Raw genomic sequence first — 22,562 nt, 5'->3', positions numbered from 1 at the left:
TTGCTGAATGTGGTCAGGGAGTGGGTGTGCAAGTCGCACATGGTAAATCTACTCCAATGAGTCTGTCTCCCTGAGCCTTTGAATTCCCTCCTCCATACGCCAGGGAAGTTCGGGCATTTTACCCTCATCAAACACAGACCATGGTTAAGTACAAGTTTTAGTCAAACAACCAGTTCAGCTACCTCCACTGCGTGAACTAACATGTTAAGTCTGGAATCTCTAGTACGTGCACCCATATCGATGAATTCAGTCTGATCTAGTGCTATATATTTTTTTACCCTTCTTGGCCTACCCTTCTTAGAATCCACTGCTGCACATGTTCTCTGGGTTGCTGCTGAAATGTAATAGCAAAATTTTGCAATTCTTTTCCTTTTCTCTACCGGGTCACAGTGTACACTAATTTCCCTGGATCATATTGAAATAGGACCCTAGCTATGGATTTGACCCTCATTGTGTTGGGTCTCATGAGGAAACGAACATCCCTTTTAAAGACGTTTGTCCTAGATGAGGTTATTATAGGGTTTCAAACAAAGAAAGGCTCATCTTCACAGACACAGAGTGGCAAGCTATTTTTAATTGCTGTGAAGGCTCAGAGTGACTGGTTTCGGGAATGTTAGTGTTATTTGGGTGGGTTCAACAAGACGTTCCTATTCCAAGTTTTAGAATTCTTTTTTTTTCTAACTTTCACATGAAAAATTTGATAATGTGTGACTTCAACTGACCTTGTAATTTAGTAATATGCTCAATTAAATTTTGATTATCAGCCATATCAACACTGTAGCAGAACAAAGCAACAGATTCTTTTAGGGCTGTCATGAGATCATTCCATGTCTCAGATCATGACTTAGCTGAGCTGTAAAGGACCCGAGCTTGTCATTTTCCTTCTGTAAGTGCTCTGGTGAGCTCAGAAGAATCCATTCTGTGGCACAGTCCTTGTGTTCTTCATTACCGCCTACCAGTCAAGAACAGCAGCTATTTGGGCTTCCAAGGCACCTGCTTCAGTTGGCACTTCAACAAGATGATAACCTGATTAATTGTGATCCAACTGCATGCCATGGATTACTAACATCCCATGTCCTATTTGCAACCAGCAAAGGAACAAACAAAACTCAGCACTAGGCTCTGTTCCAAGGGCACAGTCAAACCAATTCCCAAATCCTATCTGTATGGGCTCTCTGGGACATTGCTGGAACCTGTGTCTGTATCAGTGAGGGTCTAGTCAGAAACCACACCATAACCTTCCTTTCAACAGGGAAAGTTTAATATAAAGAGTTATTAACTATGATGAGTATTATCTACTAGGGAGGGTAACAGAAATCTAAAGAATGTAGGAAGAGCAGATGAAGTCACAACCCCTAGGGCTGAGGCAGAGCACTCAAGAAAGGAACAAATATAGAAGTGGACATTTCCACCCTGGGTCAAAGTCCTGGCCTTACTGGAAAGATTAGAAAAATTAGTAAGATGCTATACTGGAGAAACTTGAAGTGAAGTGTCCCTCTGGGGGATCTGGGCAAGCCCTCTGTAGTAACGTACTATGCCCTGGAACTTACCGGGAATCAGTACTTCAGGGTATTATGCTGGGTACCACCCTCTATGGGACCAGGGGAGGCCACTCTGAGTAGGTGTTGCTGCATGGAATTCTCTGGGGAGCCACCTGCAGATCTGACCAGGGGTTAGCACCAACCTCTAGGGATCCCTCATGTGCTGTTCACTATGAGCTGCTGCAGCAAGGCAAGGCAGGAGCATCACTGAAGCCAGGAAACAAGATCCATCCTCCTCCAGCATCCCTTCATGGCTCTCTTCTGATAGACCTTAGCATCCTGCCAGATGGCAAGGGAGAAATGTTCCAGTATCACAAGCAGGATAATGAAAGGGTGGACTTGGAGCTGACAGGCTGTTAACCGGCACCCTTAACCTAGGGGACTAGGCAAGGAACCACCTTCTTGGGTGTCTCCCCAGCTCTGAGTTCTCATTGCTTTCCGTTTAGCCTGGGTAGTCTTTAAGCCCGGGGTGGAGTAGCCTGCCCTTTATCTATCAAGTTTTGTCCAAATTCTGGTGTTCTTTTTTCTTTCCCTGATGGCTGCCTTTTTGAGATGCAGGAGTCTAAAACTGATTACTTTTCTATTTTCTGCTGCCAAGCTTTCCTTAGGCAACCACAGAATTGTCTAACTAATTACATAAGAGAAGGTGAAGGAGTACAGGGAAATATCGGGGGAAGCTTGATTAATATATCAAAATATAATCTGCCATATCTATATTGAGTAAAGTGATTATATTAAAATGCATGTCCATTTTAATACCAATATAGAAATATGGAAAAAACATTCTTAACTTTAGTGCTTTATCCATAGTCTATATCGGTATTAAAATGCTAATACTGATATAGAAATAGCTTTTTAGTTATCTTAGCTATTAACTATTAAATGGAGATATCCTTTGAAATTTAAATATAGTTTTCATATGCTCGTCTTGCTAATTTTTATGTAATAAAAAACTTTTAAATATATGCCATTTCCTTATTGGATTTCAAAGTAGTTTAAAGCAAGAGTAAAACTATTATAAATATCTTATTATTATGTTCTTGAACTGCCAGTGTAACAAATAATTTCATATTTTTTTGGCAGAATGGCATTCCTTGCTACAAGTTCAAATATAACTATTGTGATTTTAAAAATGTATTTCCAGAACACTTTAAAGTTTATAATATTGCACATAGTCAGGAATGATTCCTCTTTGGGGAACTTTAAATTACAGTACTAAACAAAGTCAATGACTTCCAAATTAAAAAAACCATGTAAATATTAAACTAGTGTATTTGCTATAGGTTAAAGACCAAGATCGGTTATCTATCTCTGCTAATTGCAAAAGAAGACTGAAAGTAAGAATGAATTGGAAAAACTAACAAAAACACTGTTTTTTTCCACATATTTATTTACTAGTCAAACTCTCACAGGCTTATACTTGGTAGCTGCCCTGAACTGAGGGGCCACGTATCTCCTGACAACCAGCAGGTGAACTTACAAGGAACATTTCTTACTTTTGGTGGGTGGTGGCCTTTTCTTTCTCATTTCCATGGAGACAGATTAGTGAAAATCATCTAAAAGAACCATTTTACAAGGCAGGATGTTAAAATCCTTACCTTGCTTTCACTGCTTTGACCTCTGTTTTTATCAAAACTGAAATGGTAACCTAAGGCCACCAAGCTAAGAATGAACTCAGTGGTTCACCTCTATTGCTGGAACCCCAAATCTACCTTTGGGCAGATAAGGTGGCTAAAGAACATATGTTACCCTTTAGTGTGAATCTTTATGTGTTATTGCTTAGGTCACATCTGCACAGCCCAATTAAGCACCGCATTTAACTTTATACTTATGTTTTTATTGTTTTGTTAAATAGATGCTTTGAAAATCAGGATATATAGCATCTTTGAAAAATTAAACATCGGTCTCCCAGAGAACAGGCAGACCATTTATTTGAAGCACCTTTGGATTGCCCACCTTCACAACCACAATTATTGCCAGTGGAAAAAACATGTGGTTTCAGAATAGCAATGTGCTGTCCTCCAATGAAAATCATGCTACTAGCTGTCCATGAAACTTACTGTGTTTTTTCAGCAATAGCGATGGATAAGACTAGAACCATCCACACCTGCTTATCTGGATCTCTTACACTAATGGCAGGGGTCATTGAGATTTATCAGGATAAGATATTTAGGGTGAAGCTGTATTTCTTAAATTGACTTCCATTTTTAGGGTTTGTAAATTCTAAGAGAAGTGTTACATTTTGTGCATTTAGTTTGATGATAGTCTTTGAACATTCTATTTTAGCGTTTAGGGAAACATCCTCTTAAGCAGTAACATCAAAATAACTTTTTAAAAATTAGAATTAGTTGGTAACTTGAGTCACTTTTTATCAAATGGAGTCCTGTGAGCAATGGATAATCTTCTGATGTATTCCTGGAGATACTAGAGAATATAGAAAGTTCTTTAAAAGAATCCATATATTCTTCCATATATGGAAATCTATATATTCGATTCCAATATTAATATTATGCAAGTTTGAGAAAACCTAGTACAAAGTGTGCAGATCGATTTTCATTGTTTTGTTACTTTGTGTAGTGTAGTAAAAACAAGCAAACAAAAACCAAGCTTTTAGGTGTGTGATTTTGAGGAAGTCATTATCTTTTTAAGAATCAGTTTCATCATTTGTAAGGTAGGGGAGCTTATGAGACTACTTGCCTCAAATGAAATAAAGTATGCAAAAATGTTTATTTGTTTCTTTATTGGAGATGGGTCTCGCCATGTTGCCCAAGGCTGGTCTTGAACTCTCCTGGGCTCAAGCGGTCCTCCCACCTTTGACCCCCAAAGTGCTGGGAATACAGGCATGGACTACCATGTCCAGCTGAAAATGTTTCTAAAGTGCTATCCTACAGTAATGCTAGTAGTGGTGGCATCTGCTCTAGAATAATGGCTGTGCTAGAAGGCACTACTCAGAAAGTATTCTTGCGTGTTACATAATGCCTTTAAGCTCTAAATTCCTCACCTATGAAATACTACTTGCTTTATAAGTTTGTCATGGAGAAAAAGCAAGGCCGTACATAAGTGAGTAGTCATAGAGCCTGGTTCAAATGAATCATAGACATCAATATTCTATGTTTTGTATTATAGTCCCTATATGTAATATATTATTATGCTTATATCTCCAGCAATTAAGCTATGCATGAGTTATCATTTTGTTTAAAATTTTAAATTCTTGCATGAAAACTTTAAAGATGGGGGCTGTCCATTTTGATAATTATTCCAATAAGATCAATAGCTTTCTAATATATATGCATCTAAGTTAACTGAATGTTCACTTACTCAAATGAGTTTTTGAGGCTTAATTTAGGCCAGCAGGAGCAGTACGAATTCTAAGTTAACTAGAGGCTTCTCAAGTTAAAGAAATAGCAAGAATTCTCAGAGTATCTGAATTAATAATCTGATACTCATAGCTTCCAGTAGTGGGCTAAGTCCCCTTTGAAGGAAACTATGCGCCACCAGTGCTTCACACTTTCGTAAGTGTCACAGCAGAGAAGGCTTGCTGCCTTTCTGTTCGACAGTCCCTTGCAGTCAACTGGGCATCAGCTAGGGTTCTGGACCAACACTGCTCTCTGGTGTTTGGTTGGGAAAGTGGAACTTCTGATGCATTACAAAAGGGAATGATAAACCTGTGGTCTGTCCAGGTACTTTCCGGTTCCCTCATCACTCCATCCCATCCTCCTGCTAGGAACATACTTGCACAGGCTCCTCACCTTCATGTCTGTTTCTACTCTCAGTTAAATTCATTTCTCTTTTGCTATTCTCTCTCACACATATATATACTCATTTCCTTCTCATCTGTCTTCGATTTGTTCTTTTTTTTCCCATTTATTTTATTGCATTTTAGGTTTTGGGGTACACGTGAAGAACATACAAGATTGTTGCATAGGTACACACGTGGCAGTGTCATTTGCTGCCTTCCTCCCCATCACCTACATCTGGCATCTCTCCCCTTGCTATCTCTCCCCAACTCCCCACCCTCTTTAATGCTGAGAAATCTCTCTCTTCCTGCACCTCCTTCCTCTCTCTTCTTTCTCTATCTTCCACATTTTCTATTTCCTCATTCACTTCACATGAAAGGACAGTAATAATTATGACTATTTGCTGGGAGTAGAGGGAGGGATCCCATCTGGATTAAGGCAAAAGAAAGCTGTAATCTTGACATGATAGAGATCAGTAGAGACTCAGAGCTGCCAACCTACAGAACATTTCGGAGTACACTGAAGTGCTTCAGTATCTCCAGAACAGTCTTATTTCTTCACTAATTAAACATACTTTGACTCAAATGCTAGGATCAAAGCTATATTTTAAAAACATTTTTCAATGGAATTATTTTCCTGTGTTATATAATTACAGTACTTCATAATGGACCCTACATTCTACTGTGTTTGGGGTGATGAAAAGTTTTTATTTGGCTGTGCAGTCAGTGTTGTGAGCCCCTTCCTATAGGCCCTATTCTTTGCTCTGCCATTGTCCTTTATATGTCTCCCATCTCACGAAACTTGAGTACATAGGGTAAGGTCAGTTATGCTGCATGAACGGTTATACCCTGAAATTCCTTGGCTGGACACAATAGAGATTTATTTCTTACTCATTTCCAGTTGGGCTCAGATGTCCCTGTTCCTTCTTGTGGCTATGCCATCGGAATAGGATGGCAATGCCAATGTCCACCCTCCTTGCAGTAGGGTGGACAGAGGTGGAGAAAACACACTGACTTTGAATGGCCTTATTCTCAGAGTGACACACATCACTTTTATTGACCAAAAGTAGTCACATGGTACCAACTAAGCCTGGAAGGGAGCCTAGAAAATGGAGCAGGGTTGGGGTGATAATTGTTTGATACATTCATCTTTCTTTCTATCCGAGCTTTGAATTATATTCTTGTTTAATACTGAGAGCTTTTACTATCACATTTTCTTTTCCACTTTTTTCTTACTGATTCCCCTTTCTCTCCCTTCAAGTTCTCTCTGTAATTTAAACAAAGCCAAATACTATTTCCACTCTGAGACCCTTTTAATACTGACCCAACTTCATTTCTATTATCCTTCTTCCAAACGTCACTTCATCTTTTTGTGCTTTTCAGGACTTTTGGTTTTCTTATAGAGATCCAACCTGCAAAGCATGGCAAATGATTTTTTTATCCCCATTTTTTTTTTGTCACTATGTTTTCTAAGATCCTACATGACTTTCTGCTACTCACTAAATGTAACTCATCCTGGTCTGGTCTTAGTATATACTCATCCATCCTCTCTTTCTTCTGGAATGATTGGTACCTAAATCTGACCTCTCTCCAGCTGAAGTTTCAGGAGCACTCACAGACAGGCATATGACTCAAACACTACTAATGCAGATGTGTACCCTTCCTGGTCCAAAGTGTCAGATCCTGTAGTACCACGGCTACAGTGTTTAACATGGTTCTGGGCATATTATAAGCCCCTAAACATCTGATAAAAGTGCACTCTTCTGTGTCAAGGCTGTTCCTCACAAAATTCAATGTATGTGTTCAATTAACAAGTAATTTAATGGTTATATGAAAAATCCTATCAGTGGAGAAACAATAAAATAAATGTAAGCAACCATTTGAAAAAGAGCAGAAAAATATATTCCTTCTGAATTGCAGGGTAAAAAACATTATAGCATCTAGTCATGCTATTTGCAGTAAAATTTAAATTCTTATATAGTCCTATTGAGTGACTGTTGTTACATGGGGCCCTCAGTGAATGCTCTTTGTAGTCAGTTGTGCAGTGTTAACAACTTGTTTATAATGATTGTTTTTTCATTTTATGCAGCTTCCTCCAGCTTTGCACCACAATTTGAAAAGGAGGGTTGTAGAGAGATTCAAGAAATCCCTCTTCAGTCAGCAGAGTAACCCTTGTAATTTGAAATCTGAAATTAAAAAGGTATGATATTCTATATATAGGAATTCTTTTGCTAACAAAACAGGCCATAAAAGGAACATTTTATACCTCCTTTATTTTGTACTTTAAGCTCTATCCTCTGTTAAAGTTTCTTATTACTGCTTTAGATACTAAATTGAGGATATGTCTTTGCGTCTGATTTTCTCACCTTTATTTCTGTGGCCCTTATTTTCAGATAACAAATGGAAAGCTTTTTCAGTATTATTGTATGTTTTCCTAAGGGAACAATATTTACTTAGACATGTGTATATTTTAGCCTCTTCTAGGGAATTATATTCTGATATTTTATTAGAATAATCTTCAGTAAGCCCCAAAATTAAGATTTGTCACTCTGAAGAAGTCATTTAATGATCTGGTGCCATTGATTTTTATTATCTATGAAAGCTGACTGAACTATTTCTAAGGTTCTTTCCATCTCAGATATTCTACAGTCTTCTAGACCTTAGATACTAGCAGACATTATTATCCATACATGTAGAAACTAAACTAGAAAAAGAATAAATCAACCAGGCAGAAAAAAATTGTTTATTTCTGGTTAACAGAACTTGATATTGGAAAATCCCTTTGTCCTGGTTGGTAGCCCTTTCCATACAGTCCCTGGAGGTGGCCATAAGCTCCCCTGAAAGGACCAAGGTACAAGTAGTTTAGGTAAAGACAATTGGCACTACTCCAATTTCTTATTTTTAAAAATGTTTCGTCATATTCTTAAACGGTTAGCATAGTCATGCTACCAGTGAACTTTTCCTTTAAGGTGTCACTCTTCTTTAATGCATCAGAGCTTACTGATAAACTTACTCATTATTTAGAAAATATGATAGGCTCTTTGATAAGAAATCCAAACAATATGCTTTAGCTTCGTTGTGTCACATCACTGGTATCTGCACATACACAGAAAACAGACGGGGAAAAAAGACACAGCTGCAGGTAAACAAAACATAAACCTACTCCATCAAGGAGTAGAGAGCAAGGTTTCTTTCCTGGGTTGTGTTGGCAAATATGGCCAAGAAACAAAGCTAAAGGAGATCGAAGCAGTAGAAGAGACTTCAGATATTTATCTTATGATATTATAGGCTATATCATAATAAATACATTTTTAAAAAATGTCCCATGAGATTTAAGCCTGTTTTTAAAATTCTTATTAAGGTCATATAATGTTTATTTTTTATTCTTTTTACGGTCAGAATAATCTGGTTTGGGCATAGACTTATTTTAACAAAAATCCTAGTTTTATAAGATGAAAGCATCTGCTACAAACCGAAACATAAAGGTGGCTTCGACTCCCACTGAGTGATTTTCCATCAGTGCTTCCCCCTTAAAGCACATCATTTTCTTTTTTATTACTTATGTTTTTGGTTTTGCATCTCTTCCTCACTTTCTTTCCTCTCCTGATAGAGAAGATTTTGTTTGTTAAATTCCCCCACCCACTCCTTGTCTTCCTTCCTGTGTATTGTAGCAATATCTCTCATTAGGGCATTTACCTTCTGACACACCTCGTCTAGGAAAATGAAAACAGGGATTGATAGGGTGGTAGTGGATGTTTGGGAAGGACAGGTGAGAGAGCCCTCAGGAATAGACTCATCCTTATTGTTAACTTGTTTAAGAGGCACATTATACTCTTCTATAAAAACTGCCATGGCTCTCTTCTCTGATATACAAGCTCATGGTGGTCTATGGGACATCTGTTATGGACCTTTAGGTAGGGACAGGCCCTATATATTGTTTTAGGGCTTTAAAAGATGGGGAAGGGGGAACATTCTGCTCCCAGGCTCAGCTCATGATAAACAGAGGTGTGGTTCCTTTCCTCTATAGGCAGCTTCAGGCTTGCACCATCTCCCCATGAAGTTGGATGATACCTTCATGGGGATGTATCCTCTTAGTCAGAGAGGCAGGCCTCCTGTGTCCTAAAGAAATCTTCAGCTTGGGGTATTAAAACACTTCCCATTCTTTGCTACTGAACTGAAAAAATAGCTCTGACAAAAAACAAAAAAACAAACAAAAAAAAAAACAACTTCCTTACCTTTCAATGTCCAGAATTAATCTTATCTTCCTCTATGAGTGAAATCCACTTTTTCACCTGTATTACTGTGTTTTAAATAGCTTTTTATCTACCTTACATTTCTGTTTCCCACAAAGTCAGTGAGTGTGTCTTATTTATCTTGATTCTCCAGGGCTTTGCACAGTGCCTGCCATGTGGTAGGTACTTAATTTTTAACAATTGGAGATAGAATATATTATACATTTATATATTCTGTATATTATATAGTTGTTCTGTTCTTTATTGATATACTGATAAAATATATTCATATATGTATCTTTACTGCCCTCATCTAAACCTGAATGAGAAGAGTTTGCAACCTCCATTTTTACCCCCTTTCTGGTATAATCTTTTGATAGCAACAACTTTTGTTCATAAACGAATTTTTCATTCCTGTGTAGCCATAGGGAAGTGGCCAATTAGCCTTTGACTGACACAGTTACCCCACAGTTACCCCATAGGTACCCACAGTTACCAAGACCATAGGAGCAGTAAATGGTGAAAACCCATAAATACACTTGATTTCCACCTTTCTTGCTGACACTTCTAAAATCCACAGGCTCTGTGTCCCTGGTGTAAAGGAACCATTATGGAATGACAGTGCCTGCATATTAGTAGCCCAAGACCCAGCAGGATATAGAAGATTCAAAAGTGCAAAAGCCTTTTTCTAAGAAATTAAGCTCTTTATTTGTAACTCACCTAAGGTAGTCTTTAATCCAGTCTGCTCAACCTTTGCTTCAATTGTGAGGGAAATAAACCAACCAAGTAATTGTATGGGTGTCTTTGGGAAGTAGGATTTTCAGCATGGGGAAAGGAGAAACAGAAGCAAGATAGAAGAGATCCATTTACATTGGAATTGGAAATATCAGTGTGAATGTGAGACTATCAGTATCAGAAAGAATATGAGTTCATGATAAATCTCATCTCTTTAAAAATATACACAAAATTCCTAATATTTTCATTGAAAGAGCCTGGAAACTAATCAAGCAGCCATGAGCTCCTCCACCCATGACTCCTTGGGGATATAGCTGATTTAGGTCTAGAGCAGGAACTGCACAAGATTAGACCAGAATATTTGGACTTAACAGATAACATAGCAAGGATGGTATCAAGGACTACTGAGATTATATCAAAAATTCTCAGGAGCCAACTTGAAGAGGCTCCCACTGGCTATCTATGGAATAACTGGAACATCAATAGCAATAATAACCACAGTGGATTGAAAGCATTAAATAAGGTTTAAATCCAAGAGTTCATAATACCAAAGAAGAAAAATAATCCCTCATTGGTTACCTTTGGAAGATGCTAAGTAACCAACTTATTATTTTGAAAATTGTTTATATAGTAAAGAAGAAAGCTTTTATTCTGCCTTTTCCTTATGAATTCTATCCCATGCTAACAAAATCATCGAGAGGGAAAGTTTCTTATTATAGAAGTACTTAAGCTAGTAAGTGCCAAAGGGATAAAGAATATTCCCATTTTGCAGTCCCTATGGAAACGATGTACCTACATATGATCACCAGTGGGTGTTGACATTACAAGAAGAAAGACAATCAGGCGTTATATGGCACCTGACGGAGTGCACAGCACTGTCTATGAAGTATTCTTGCTAAAAGCTTGAATCTACGTCTGATTAAGCCTGTAGATTAGAAGTCAGCAAATTACAACCCTCAGGTCAATCATTTCTGATTCCTGTTTTTGTAAATAAAGTGTGGTTGGAACAAGACCACAGAGGTTCACTTAATATTGTCTGTGGCTGCTTTTGTTTACAAAGTTGAGTAGCAGTTACAGAGACCATATAGCCTGCAATGCCAAAAATGTTTATGAGCTGATCTTTTACAGGAAAAGTGTGTCTGTCCCTGCTCTGGATCTAGCTCTCTACTTGCAGCAAATACAGGGGACAAGAGAACATGTTGAATGACATCATGGGGATAATCAGCAAAATCCAGACTAGGAAATCCATAGGAAAAGTGACCTGTTTTCTTCAATAAATACATTTCAGTAAGAGGGGAAGAGGAGAGAAGAAGGAAAGAAAAGGGAGAGAAAGAGTGTGGAGAAGGGGGAGGGATTGCCTGTAAAGATGAAAGCATTTGAGGAAAAATAATCACTTGCAATATATGTAATTATTTCCTCCTGACAAACATAGAAACTCTAAAAATGTTTGAAATATATATTTACAAGAAAGTTGAGAAAATTAAAACATTGATTCTATATTTGTTAGATAGTCATGCATCACAAGATGATGTTTTGGTCAGTGTCAGATTGCATATATAACAACGATCCCACAAGATTATAATAGCATATTTTTACTGTACCTCTCCTATGTTCAAATATGTTTAGATACAGAAATACCATTGTGTTGCAGTTGCCTACAGTATTCAATACAGTAAAATGCTGCACAGTTTTGTAGCATAGGCGCAATAGGCTATAGCATATAGCCTAGGTGTGCAGTAGGCTGTGCCATCTAGTTTTGTGTAAGTACACTCTGTGATGTTTGCACAATGATGAAATTGCCTAATGATGCGTTTCTCAGAATGGATTTCTGTTACTAAGCAGTGCATGACAGTATTCAGGAATCAATAACCTGTTAGATGGGATAATTATATTGTGGTTTTGTTTTTTAAAAAAGAAATCCATCTTTTTTAAAGATCTATGCTGAAATATTATGGATAGTATGATATGTTGTACGGGATTTGCTTTCCAATTCTTGAGAGTGAGACCGGGTAGGAAGGGAAGTGGGAGAGACTTAAATGAAGCAAGATCGAACATGTTTTAACTGGGTAGTGGGTATGTGGAGTTCATTGTTTTGTTCTATTTTTGTAGATGTTTGAAATTTTTTATGATAAAAATATTTATGGGTTTTTTTGGTTTGTTTGTTTTAGTGTATTCTGGGCATCTCCTAGACCAATTACTGGGCGTTAGCATTTTGAAAACAGCTCTCCCATCAAAGCTACCAGTTAGAATTGAACAAGTTATGTTCTGTTCAAGAGCACCTGGATGAAGACTGATTGGGGTTGTGTCCTCTGGAGGAAGGGAGTGACTTGTTCTAATTTACGCAAAGACACAATAGGGGCTAGTTGGAGCCTTGGCCTCAAATGATTCTAGCATATAGTCAGGGCTAAGAATCATTGCACTGTGAGTTACAAATGTCGTTTGGAACAATGATTAAAACAAAGAATCTGGACCCAGGTGGGAAGCAATTGGCTATTTAAGCATTTAGCTATGCCCAGGACTTCTCAAATTTTGCTGCACGTTGGAATCACCTGGAGATTTTAAGCATTTTAATGCTCATGCCACACACCACATCAATCAATCCCCAGAAGTTGGATCTCTGGGGGCCGGTTGGCTTTCCAGGAGTTGGATTAAGGTTTTTGTTTCTTTAGCTCTCAGGTGACTCTAATTTGCAGCCAAGGGTAATAATCAGTGGCCTGGTAGCATCAGTGTTTCTCACATTTTATTGTGTGCATCAGTCATCTGTGGATCTTGTTAATATGTGGCTTCCAATTCAGTAGGCCTGGGGAAGGGTGAGGATTGTGCGCTTCCAGTCATCTTCCAGGTGATGGCTATTGCTGCTGCTGATCCAGGGACACACTTTAAGTGGCAAAGCCATAAAACATGGTACCTGCCCATTGTGATCTTACGGCATATCAAACAGGCTTGAAACTTTCTGTTAGAAAGACAGGTTGTCTAGTAGGCCAAATATTTATCCAGATGCAACTGTGTCCTGGACTCAAGATTCTGCATTTCTGTCTTGCTCCCAGATGTTATTGATGCTGTCATTCTATAGATCACTCTTTGGATAAGAAAGCCCAGATGAAACCCAGTAACATTTTCCCTGTGTTGTTACCCAGACTGCTTCCTACAGGCATGGGCCTTTCTAACATTTCTGTTTCGTTTCTAATCTCTGCTTCAGTGCAGATCAGCACGGTCAAGTTTACTTTATCTAGCAGCTGGCAGTTCCTTTAATTCCTAACTCCAGGTTTTCAGCGCTTTTCCAGGTAGGCAGATTGCTTAGGTTATCGGACTTTGATTTATGGCTCTTTATGCACATAATAGTCATGACTTAGATTTGCGCAGTCCTTATTAGGGCCCCGTGAAGGCATCATGAATCAGCAGTGCCCAGCCGCAACCTGTTTTGAACAAGCAGAGAAGCTCCTATAGCAAGGCTCTCCTGCCCAGCCAGGTCAAGCCAACAATCACTCTTCCTAGATGCCTTCAGTGTTGAGTCAAGGCCCTGGGAGGAGCTCCTGGTTGTCTGTAGTGTAGAACAGTGGTTTTCCAGCCTTCTTTTAGTTTTGGAATTTTCTGTTAGAAACACAATCCTTGCTGGAAAAGTAAACATCACAGCAACAGGAATACTTTTGGTAGAAGTGGGGATGAGGGTAAGGTGTACATCCCTGGGGCTTAGAAAGTGTGGCAGAGCCAGTGATGGGCTATGCATGTAAGAGCCCACACGCATATGTGCATTTGTGTGTGTATGTATAAGAAAATAGTGAGCGTGAAGACTAGACATTTCTGTTAACAAAATGTCCCATAGAAAGCTTATAAAAACTCATAGAGAAAAAAAATTAGACAATATGTTGTATCTTAGTATAATGCAGTTTAGTCAAAGAAGATAAGGACAATCTGAGGGAAATAAGACCAGAAGACTGGTGAGTGCAGAGTGATGAAATATTTTGAAAATTTTCTCACTTCTGGAATCTCATTTTATTTATGTTTGGCTCAGTTTCCTTCAGAGTCCTACCTCAGTTGATTAGATTCCCCAATATTGTGTGTAGTTGTTCTACAGCTAGGATGACCCTATTTTATCATATGAAAAAGATGTAGTTTTGGAAATAATAACGATTACATTTATACATATTTCTTGTTTTTTTTTCTATTTAGATTTTGCCTAAAAAGTGCTATATTCTCAATTGACCAAATAAATGATAAAATTGCTCAATACTTGCTCAAAAATCAATGTTTTTTTAGGGGGGAGAGGGAATAACAATGATACAGTCTGTTCTTAATATATTTACTTAGTTTAGTTCAAAACTATATTCGGTCATTTGCTCTTTAGAACTGTAGTTGTCTATTCAGAGCAGGAGGGCCCTATTATGTCAGTTCAGAAGGAGGCACTTCCACATTCTTTCAAACAGAGTTTGAATGCTAAAAAGGAGGTACAGCTATAAGCTGAATGCTCATGAGGCAAGAAAGGGTTCACACAACACTGGCATTGGACTACTGAACCATCTCAATGATGGTTACCCAGCCATGAGATGGTTCATCTTTAACATCTCTGCTTAAAGATGTTCTGCTGCATCCTCCATATTTCCACCTGCTGGGTGAACATTTACTTTGCCATCTGGCATGTCTGGAATTAGACTCACCAGCTTCTTCTCCCTTCCTGTGTCCACATTAGTATCTTTGAAGGCATCAGTTTTCTTTCAGCTCATTCTTTAAACCTCATGCTTTTTCAACTGCTCTGCTTCATTTCTTGTAACCCCTAAGTCATTCATTCCTGGGGAGTCTGTAGTCTGGAAGGTTTTGACCTTTGATGTGAGACAGCCCTAACTTCTGGCCCTGGTTCTGCCACTTAATAGCTATGTTTCTTGTGTAAATTACTTTCCTTCCTCATTTCCTTGTTTGTAAAATTGGGATAACACTTGCCTTAGAGGGTAGTTGTAAGAATCAAATAGAATATCTAGTATTATGTCTAGAATGTTGTAAGTATTCAATGCATGGCAATTAGTGCTACTGTTGTTAAATATGAATGTTCCATCTTCCATATCCGTTCCTTCCTTTGGTTGCCATCTAGCCTAAGCTCTTGGCCCTTCTCTCTTGCATTAGTGTCACAGCTTCTTGGCTGATCTATTTGTTCTCCAGTCTGTCTTGTCAGACCAATAGTTGGCTATTAAGCATCTGTTTTTTTAATTAGCACGCTCAAAAACCTTAGTAGATTCCGGTTTCCTATCTCGTCATCTAAACTCTGGGATCCAGCTTTCCAGGCCTCCCTTACATGTAGGAGCCTCTTCATTGTCTGTCTGCATTCACCCTGATGTCCCCAACCCCACTCAAACTGTTTTGTGTGTTACATCCAGGATGAACCTTTCAAAACAGATCATGTCACACTTGTACACACATGCACCACAGAAAATCCTTCAAGGAACTCAGTATAAAATGCCAAAATCAGGTCCATCCCTGCCCCTCTGTTCACCCTCATCTTGTGCCATTCTTGCCCCTTGCTGTCTCCACGCCAGCCACCAGGCCCTTTCTAAAATTTGTTTATCTAGCATGCTCCTTCCTTCATAGCCTTGTACATGCTTTTTTCTCTCCCTGTAATGTTCTTCTCACCCCATCCATTCATTGTTACATTATTTCAGCTCTTGACATACATGTCACTTTCTCATGGAAGCCTTTGCTGGCTGTCAAATCTATCTGCTACCTCCTAAAACCACATACCTATCTTTCAGTGCATATAGTACAGTTGCAATTTTACATGTATGTAGCTGAATATTTCACAGACATATTTCTCTTTAAGTAGTTAGCAAACTCCAAGAGTATAATTTTTGGCCATTAGTGGGGTTTTTTTTTCATTGTTTGGATCTGTGTTTGCCACATAATAATTGATTAAAAATACTGAATTAATGAATGAAACTTGTTTTCCTCATTTTATACTGAATGCCTGTATCTCCATAACATGGAATCATGACATATCCCTTTCATTATTTTCTCATTGATATGCAATGCCCAACCTTTACCCCCAAGTTCCTCATCCCTGGAATGTCTACTTTGATTCCTATGATTTACCTAAATCTATCCTTCAAAGATCAGCTCCAGTGTTTCTACTACAGAGCCTCTAAAAAACCACATTAGTCTTCATGAAGGACCCTCCTTTTTGTAAGTGTACACATCACCATTTGATTTCACATTTCACGATTTATGGTATCACCCTATTGTTTCACATCATTATCCTGTTTTCCTAGTCAGCTTGCAAGTCTCACAGAAGCCAGATCATTTCTGCATCCTGCTCAGATCATAAACCATTCTGTCCAATATATACTAAGGGGCAAAAAAATGTTTGCCAAAACAATGGGTACATCTGGAAACTGAACTGCAAAAAGTAGTTCTGGGAAGTTCCTAGAATGAAAGTCAGTGTATCTGGGATCAACACAAAATGAATTTTAGTCCTTGCTTTCATTCACCTGTGGATCTCTCTAAGAATTTCCGGTTCTTAAGCTCAATGGGAGTGCTAATGTGACATAAACACTGGAAATCTCGAAAACTCTTTTCTTCAAGGTTTGAGATCAATGAAAAGGACTTGTCCTTGTCATCTTAAAATGGCAGTCTTGACCTCTCTAAGGCACAATTCACATAATTTTCTTTCAGCCTTTAAATATCTTTCTGTCTGTAAAATCTTTAGAATTCCAAGGTATAAACTTAATAGTTAAATAAGCTTTTTATAATTAGGATGATTATTTCAGGCAGTCAGTTACTCCTATGCTAAACCATATTAAAAATTCCATCTGAAATCATTTGAAAGGTAATACCAGGAAATCATTTTCAGCATCACAAGACATTAAAAACTTAGTTGCAGCAGCCTACAAGTTGGTATATGAGAAATAAAGAATGCTCAGGGCTACCTCTGTGATACCCTACAACACAGATGAGAAAGTTATTAAGTGTGTGAGTATCACAGCCTCCTGTATTACAGTATTTATAATCTTACAATCTTGTCATATTACAGATGGGTTGTACATTAGTTCATTCTCACACTGCATGAAGAAATACCAAAGACTGGGTCATTTATAAAGAAAAAAGGTTTAATTGACTCACAGTTCCATATGGCTGGGGAGGCCTCAGGAAACTTACAATCATGGTGGAAGGTACTTCACAGGGAGGCAGGAGAGAGAATGAGTGCCAGCAGGGGAAATGGCAGACACTTATAAAACCAGTCAGATCTTATGAGGCTCTTACACTATCACTAGAAAAGCATGGAAGAAACCATCCCCATGATCCAATTACCTCAGTTATCAATTATCATTTATCACTGATAAAAATGGATGTAACCATATTTTTCTCCTAGAGTGTAGTAGGTATTTGTCAACATAGAGACTGGGAAACTTATAGATGATTTGTATTTATAATATCCAAAGTATATTGATGGGAAAATTAATTTTTAATTGCTAATATAAAATATTTTAAGGTATAAATGCATAATGAATACAATGAGGTACGTATACAGCCTCATGAAGTTTTAAGAACACATTTTCACTCATATGACCACCACCCACATCAATATATAGAATATTTCTAGCTTTGCAGGAGACCCCTTTGTGCCTTTTCTTGGCCATATTACATCTCCTGCCACAATGTAATCATTACCTGATTTCTGTTATCCTTGATCAGTTTTGTCTGATTGTATTAGTCTATTTTGATACTGCTGATAAAAACATACCCTAGACTGGGCAATTTAAAAAGAAAGAGGTTTAATTGAACTTACTTTCCTACGTGGCTGGGGAAGCCTCACAATCATGGCAGAAGGCAAGGAGGAGCAAGGCACGTCTTACACGGATGGGAGCAGGCAAAAAGAGAGAGCTTGTGCAGGAAAACTCCCATTTTTAAAGCTATCAGACCTTGTGAGACTTTTTCCCTATCATGAGAACAACACAGGAAAGGCCCACCCCTATGATTTAATTACCTTCCACCAGGTTCCTCCCATGACACATGGGAATTGTGGGAGTTACAATTCAAGATGAGATTTGGGTGAGGACACAGCTAAACCACATCACTGATTATGAAAATGTACATGAATGAAGTCATATGCTATGTATTATTTTGTTTCTGGCTTATTTTGTCCAACACTAACCATGTTGCTATGAGTATCCATAGTTTGTTCTTTTCTGTTGCTTTGCAGAATTCCATCATATCAACACCCCATGATATATATCTATTGATTCTTTTCTCCATGGATAATTGTTTTTTTTCCAGTTATTAGTTATTAAAAAAAAGATACTATTAACATTCTTATACATGTCTTTTGATGGACATATGTACTTATTTCTGTCATATAAATCCTTAAGAGTGGTACTGCTGGGTCATAGGGTAGGTATATATTATTAAATTGTAGTGTGTATTGCCAAATAGTTTTCTCAAGTGATTGAACAATGATGTATTTTAACTCATAAACAAAGTATATGAATCCAAGCTAACTACTATTGCATAGTACAAATTGTGCCATTTGTTTCTGATTTATTATTATGAATTTATATTTTAAAAGTATCTTAGGCTCTAAAACTTGGCCAGCCCAAGTGACGATTGGAATTAAAGTGAAAGGAGGTTGAAAAATATTTATAGTCTAAAATTCCACTTTAAAAACTCAGCTTTATAGAAAGGCATTAAATGATTGAAACTTTAATAAATGCTGTCATTTGGTAAATTGGTCTTTCCTTCAGAGTGCTGGGACTTAATATTTGGAGATTAAAATTAATTAATAGTAATTTAGAAAAATGTATTAAGAAACTTATTTGGCCAGGCATGGTGGCTCATGCCTGTAATTCCAGCACTTTGGGAGGCTGAGGCAGGCAGATCACCTGAGGTCAGGAGTTCAAGACCAGCCTGGCCAACATGGTGAAACCCCACCTCTACTAAAAAAGTACAAAAATTAGCTGGGCATGGTCGTGGGTGCCTATAATCCCAGCTACTCAGGAGGCTGAGGCAGGAGAATTGCTTGAGCCTGTGAGGAGGAGATTACAGTAAACTAAGATCATGCCACTGCACTCCAGCCTGGATGACAGAGCAAGGCTCTTGTCTAAAAAAAAAAAAAAAAACTTTTCTTGCCTTGGTCAAACAAGAAGAAATAATTCAAAGCAGATACATGAAAAAGAATAGTGATTTGGGCTAAATGTATTGTTCTGTTGAATAATTGGAGTTCATTCCTCCTAAGCCTGATAAAAATAACATCTTGATGTTCCAGGTTCGTGCCAGCAGTTTTATATTTATTTTTTGCTCTCATAAGTCCATAAAGTATATTCTTTCTTATGACCAGAGAATTGTCTGACTTGCTTTCACTGTAATTTTGCTGCATCCAATTTATAAGTTCTTTTGGAAAGAGGAAGATTATTTCTTTATCTATTTACAAGGGATTGAAAACCACAGAACACTAAATTTTCTGTGCAGAGACATAGGGAAATGAAAAAAAAACTCCACACAGAGGTCTCCTGTCATTCCTTCTGAGTGTAAAATAAGATGTGCTTTTGCTTTTTCTGTTTCAGTTATCCCAGGGATCTCCAGAACCGATTGAGCCCAACTTTTTTACAGCAGATTACCATTTATTACATCATTCATCCGGTAGAAACAGCCTGTCCCCAAATGACCCAACAGGTAATGATAATCAGCATGGGTAATGTGGCTTCCATGAAGAAATATATTGTTTGGATCACCAGCTGTTTCTAAAAGATTATCTTCAATTTTTTAAAATAGAGCTTATTTTGATTATTTATGGCAATAGTTGGAAGTCACATATGGTAGGAATCTAGAAATTCCCTGAGATTTATCTTACCCAGTGTGGCAGCTTCCTTGATCATTTATTAATATTATAAACAAACAGCAGAATCTGTGTGGGTGAGTTGTATTTCCTTTTATTTCTTTTTGCATATCTGATGATGGGAAATCAAATGCCCTAAAGCATGTAGGGAGATAAAGGGCAGAAATAAAGAGTTTAAATATTCAAAATACAGAAACCTTGAAAGTCACCTGAAGACTCCACATTAGACACGTTTAATTTTTTTTTCTCTTTTACATAAAATTCACATTGGGAGTCAGTGTAGCATAGGGATTTAAAGGTATACATTCTGGAAACCTGGATGCCTAGACTCAAACCTCAGCTAAACCATTTAGTAGCTGACCATGGACAATTATTTAACCTCTCTGAACCCCAGTTTCCTTGCCTGTAAAATGGGGATAAACACTTGCATGATAAAGCTATAGTGAGAATTAGAGTAAACTAAAACATCCCTATCAGTAGGGGCTCAGCATAACTGAACTCTTCTTGCCATTTCTGAATTCTAAAAGGAAGCTTTCAAGCTGCTCTGAGCTTTCAGTACTCCTAAATAATTTTTGAACCTTTATAAACTGTAGCTGTGTCACTTGGAAGAGTGGATAGAAGTGAAGATTTTTCAGTTAAATGAAGACTTGCCATCTCTTTAGCCTGGAAAAAATTGCTGACTTTTGTTGTTGACTGAATGAATTATTTCATGAATTAATTGACAGAATTTCCCTTGGTCTTCTGGAATAGAGCTAACCCCTATATATGCAGAATTGTGTTTAAAATAATACCTGGGAAATCCAAGATAAAATGTTTAAAGTCATTTGCTTTTAAAAACATCTCCAAGGCAGGTAAGTTTATCTGCAGGCCAAACGTCTCCTTATTGTAGAAACTCTGATGAAATGAAGAACTTTGATAGAAGTCTCTCAAAAACCTGCGGATGATTTGACAAACTCCTCCCGGGGCAGCTGGATGCCCCAACCTAGAGCTGACCAGGCTTGTCCCATGTCACAGCAGCCTGGGCAAAAGCAAAAATGGCAGAGCCTGCCAGTATTGTAAAGAATGCCTTTAAAAATGAGCCACCAGTACTTACATTTTCATGTCTCTCCCTAACCCTAAACCCATTCTCTCTTCTCTATTTGAAGTGGCAGAGAGCTCCTGGGGCTCTACATGTCACTGTTGATTGGTTTAAGTGAAAGCTGGTTAACACTGCTTTAGGTGGCATTGGACTGGGTTAAGGTGCCAGTATACCACATTCTGATCAACCATCATAAAATCTGTCCAGCAAGACAATGCTAAGCAAAAAGTACAAAGCTGGAGGTATCATGTTATCTGACTTCAAACTATAGTGCAAGGCTACAGTAACCAAAACAGCATGGACTGATACAAAAACAAACACACAGAACAATGGAACAGAATAGAGAACTCAGAAATAGGACCATATATCTGGAACCGTCTGATGTTTGACAAACCTTACAAAAACAAGCAATGAGGAAAGGATTTCTTATTTAACAAAAGGTGCTGGGAGAACTGGCTAGCCATATGCAGAAAATTGAAACTGGACCTCTTCCTTAAACTTTATACAAAAATTAATTCAAGACGGATTAAAGGCTTAAATGTAAAACCCAGAATTATAAAAATCCTAGAAGAAAATGTAGGCAGTACCATTCAGAACATAGGCATGGGCAAAGATTTCATGGTGAAAATGTCAAAAGCAAGTACAACAAAAGCAAAAGTTTACAAATGGGACCTAATTAAACTAAAGAGCTTCTGCACAGCAGAAGAAACTATCATCAGAGTGGACAGGCAACCTACAGAATGGTAGAAAATTGCAATCTATCCATCTGACAAGGGTCTAATAACCAGAATCTGCAAGGAACTTAAATTTACAAGAAAAAAGCAACTCCATTAAAAAGCAGGCAAAGGACATGAACAGACATTACTCAAAAGAAGACATTTATGCAGCCAGCAAACATATGATAAAAAACTCAGTATCACTGATCATTAGAGAAATGCAAATCAAAACCACAGTGGGATACCAACGCATGCCAGTCAGAATGGCAATTATTTAAATGTCAAGAAACAACAGATGCTGGTGAGGCTGTGGAGAAATAGGAATGCTTTTACACTGTTGCTGGGAATGTAAATTAGTTCAACTATTGTGGAAGACAGTGTGGTGATTCCTCAAAGACCTAGAACCAGAAACACCATTTGACTGAGCAATCCCACTACTGGGTATATACCCAAAGGAACATAAATCATTCTGTTATAAAGATACATGCGCACATACATTTATTACCGTACTATTCACAAAGTGCTGGAATCAGCAAAGATGTGGAATCAACCCAAATGCCTATCAATGATAGGCTGGATAAAGAAAATGTGGAGGCCAGGCGCGGTGGCTCAAGCCTGTAATCCCAGCACTTTGGGAGGCCGAGGCGGGTGGATCACGAGGTCAAGAGATCAAGACCATCCTGGTCAACACGGTGAAACCCCGTCTCTACTAA

At 38.0% G+C, this 22,562-nt stretch overlaps 1 protein-coding gene across 7 annotated transcripts in view; it reads left to right on the top strand.

The window, feature by feature from the left end:
• The window catches only part of NEK10 (NIMA related kinase 10), a 247,454-nt gene that overhangs the window by 217,625 nt on the left and 7,267 nt on the right, over positions 1 to 22,562 (top strand). For all 7 annotated transcript variants that reach the window (XM_017498233.2, XM_017498232.2, XM_017498230.2 and 4 more), the window contains 2 exons: positions 7,367 to 7,477; positions 19,784 to 19,892. In XM_017498233.2, the coding sequence (XP_017353722.1) occupies positions 7,367 to 7,477; positions 19,784 to 19,892 (220 nt within the window). The remainder of the gene's footprint in view (positions 1 to 7,366; positions 7,478 to 19,783; positions 19,893 to 22,562) is intronic.

The sequence above is a fragment of the Cebus imitator genome, unplaced genomic scaffold (assembly GCF_001604975.1).
Source record: "Cebus imitator isolate Cc_AM_T3 unplaced genomic scaffold, Cebus_imitator-1.0 Scaffold239, whole genome shotgun sequence".
Classification (NCBI taxonomy): domain Eukaryota; kingdom Metazoa; phylum Chordata; class Mammalia; order Primates; family Cebidae; genus Cebus; species Cebus imitator.
This window is presented reverse-complemented; position numbering and strand designations above follow the sequence as displayed.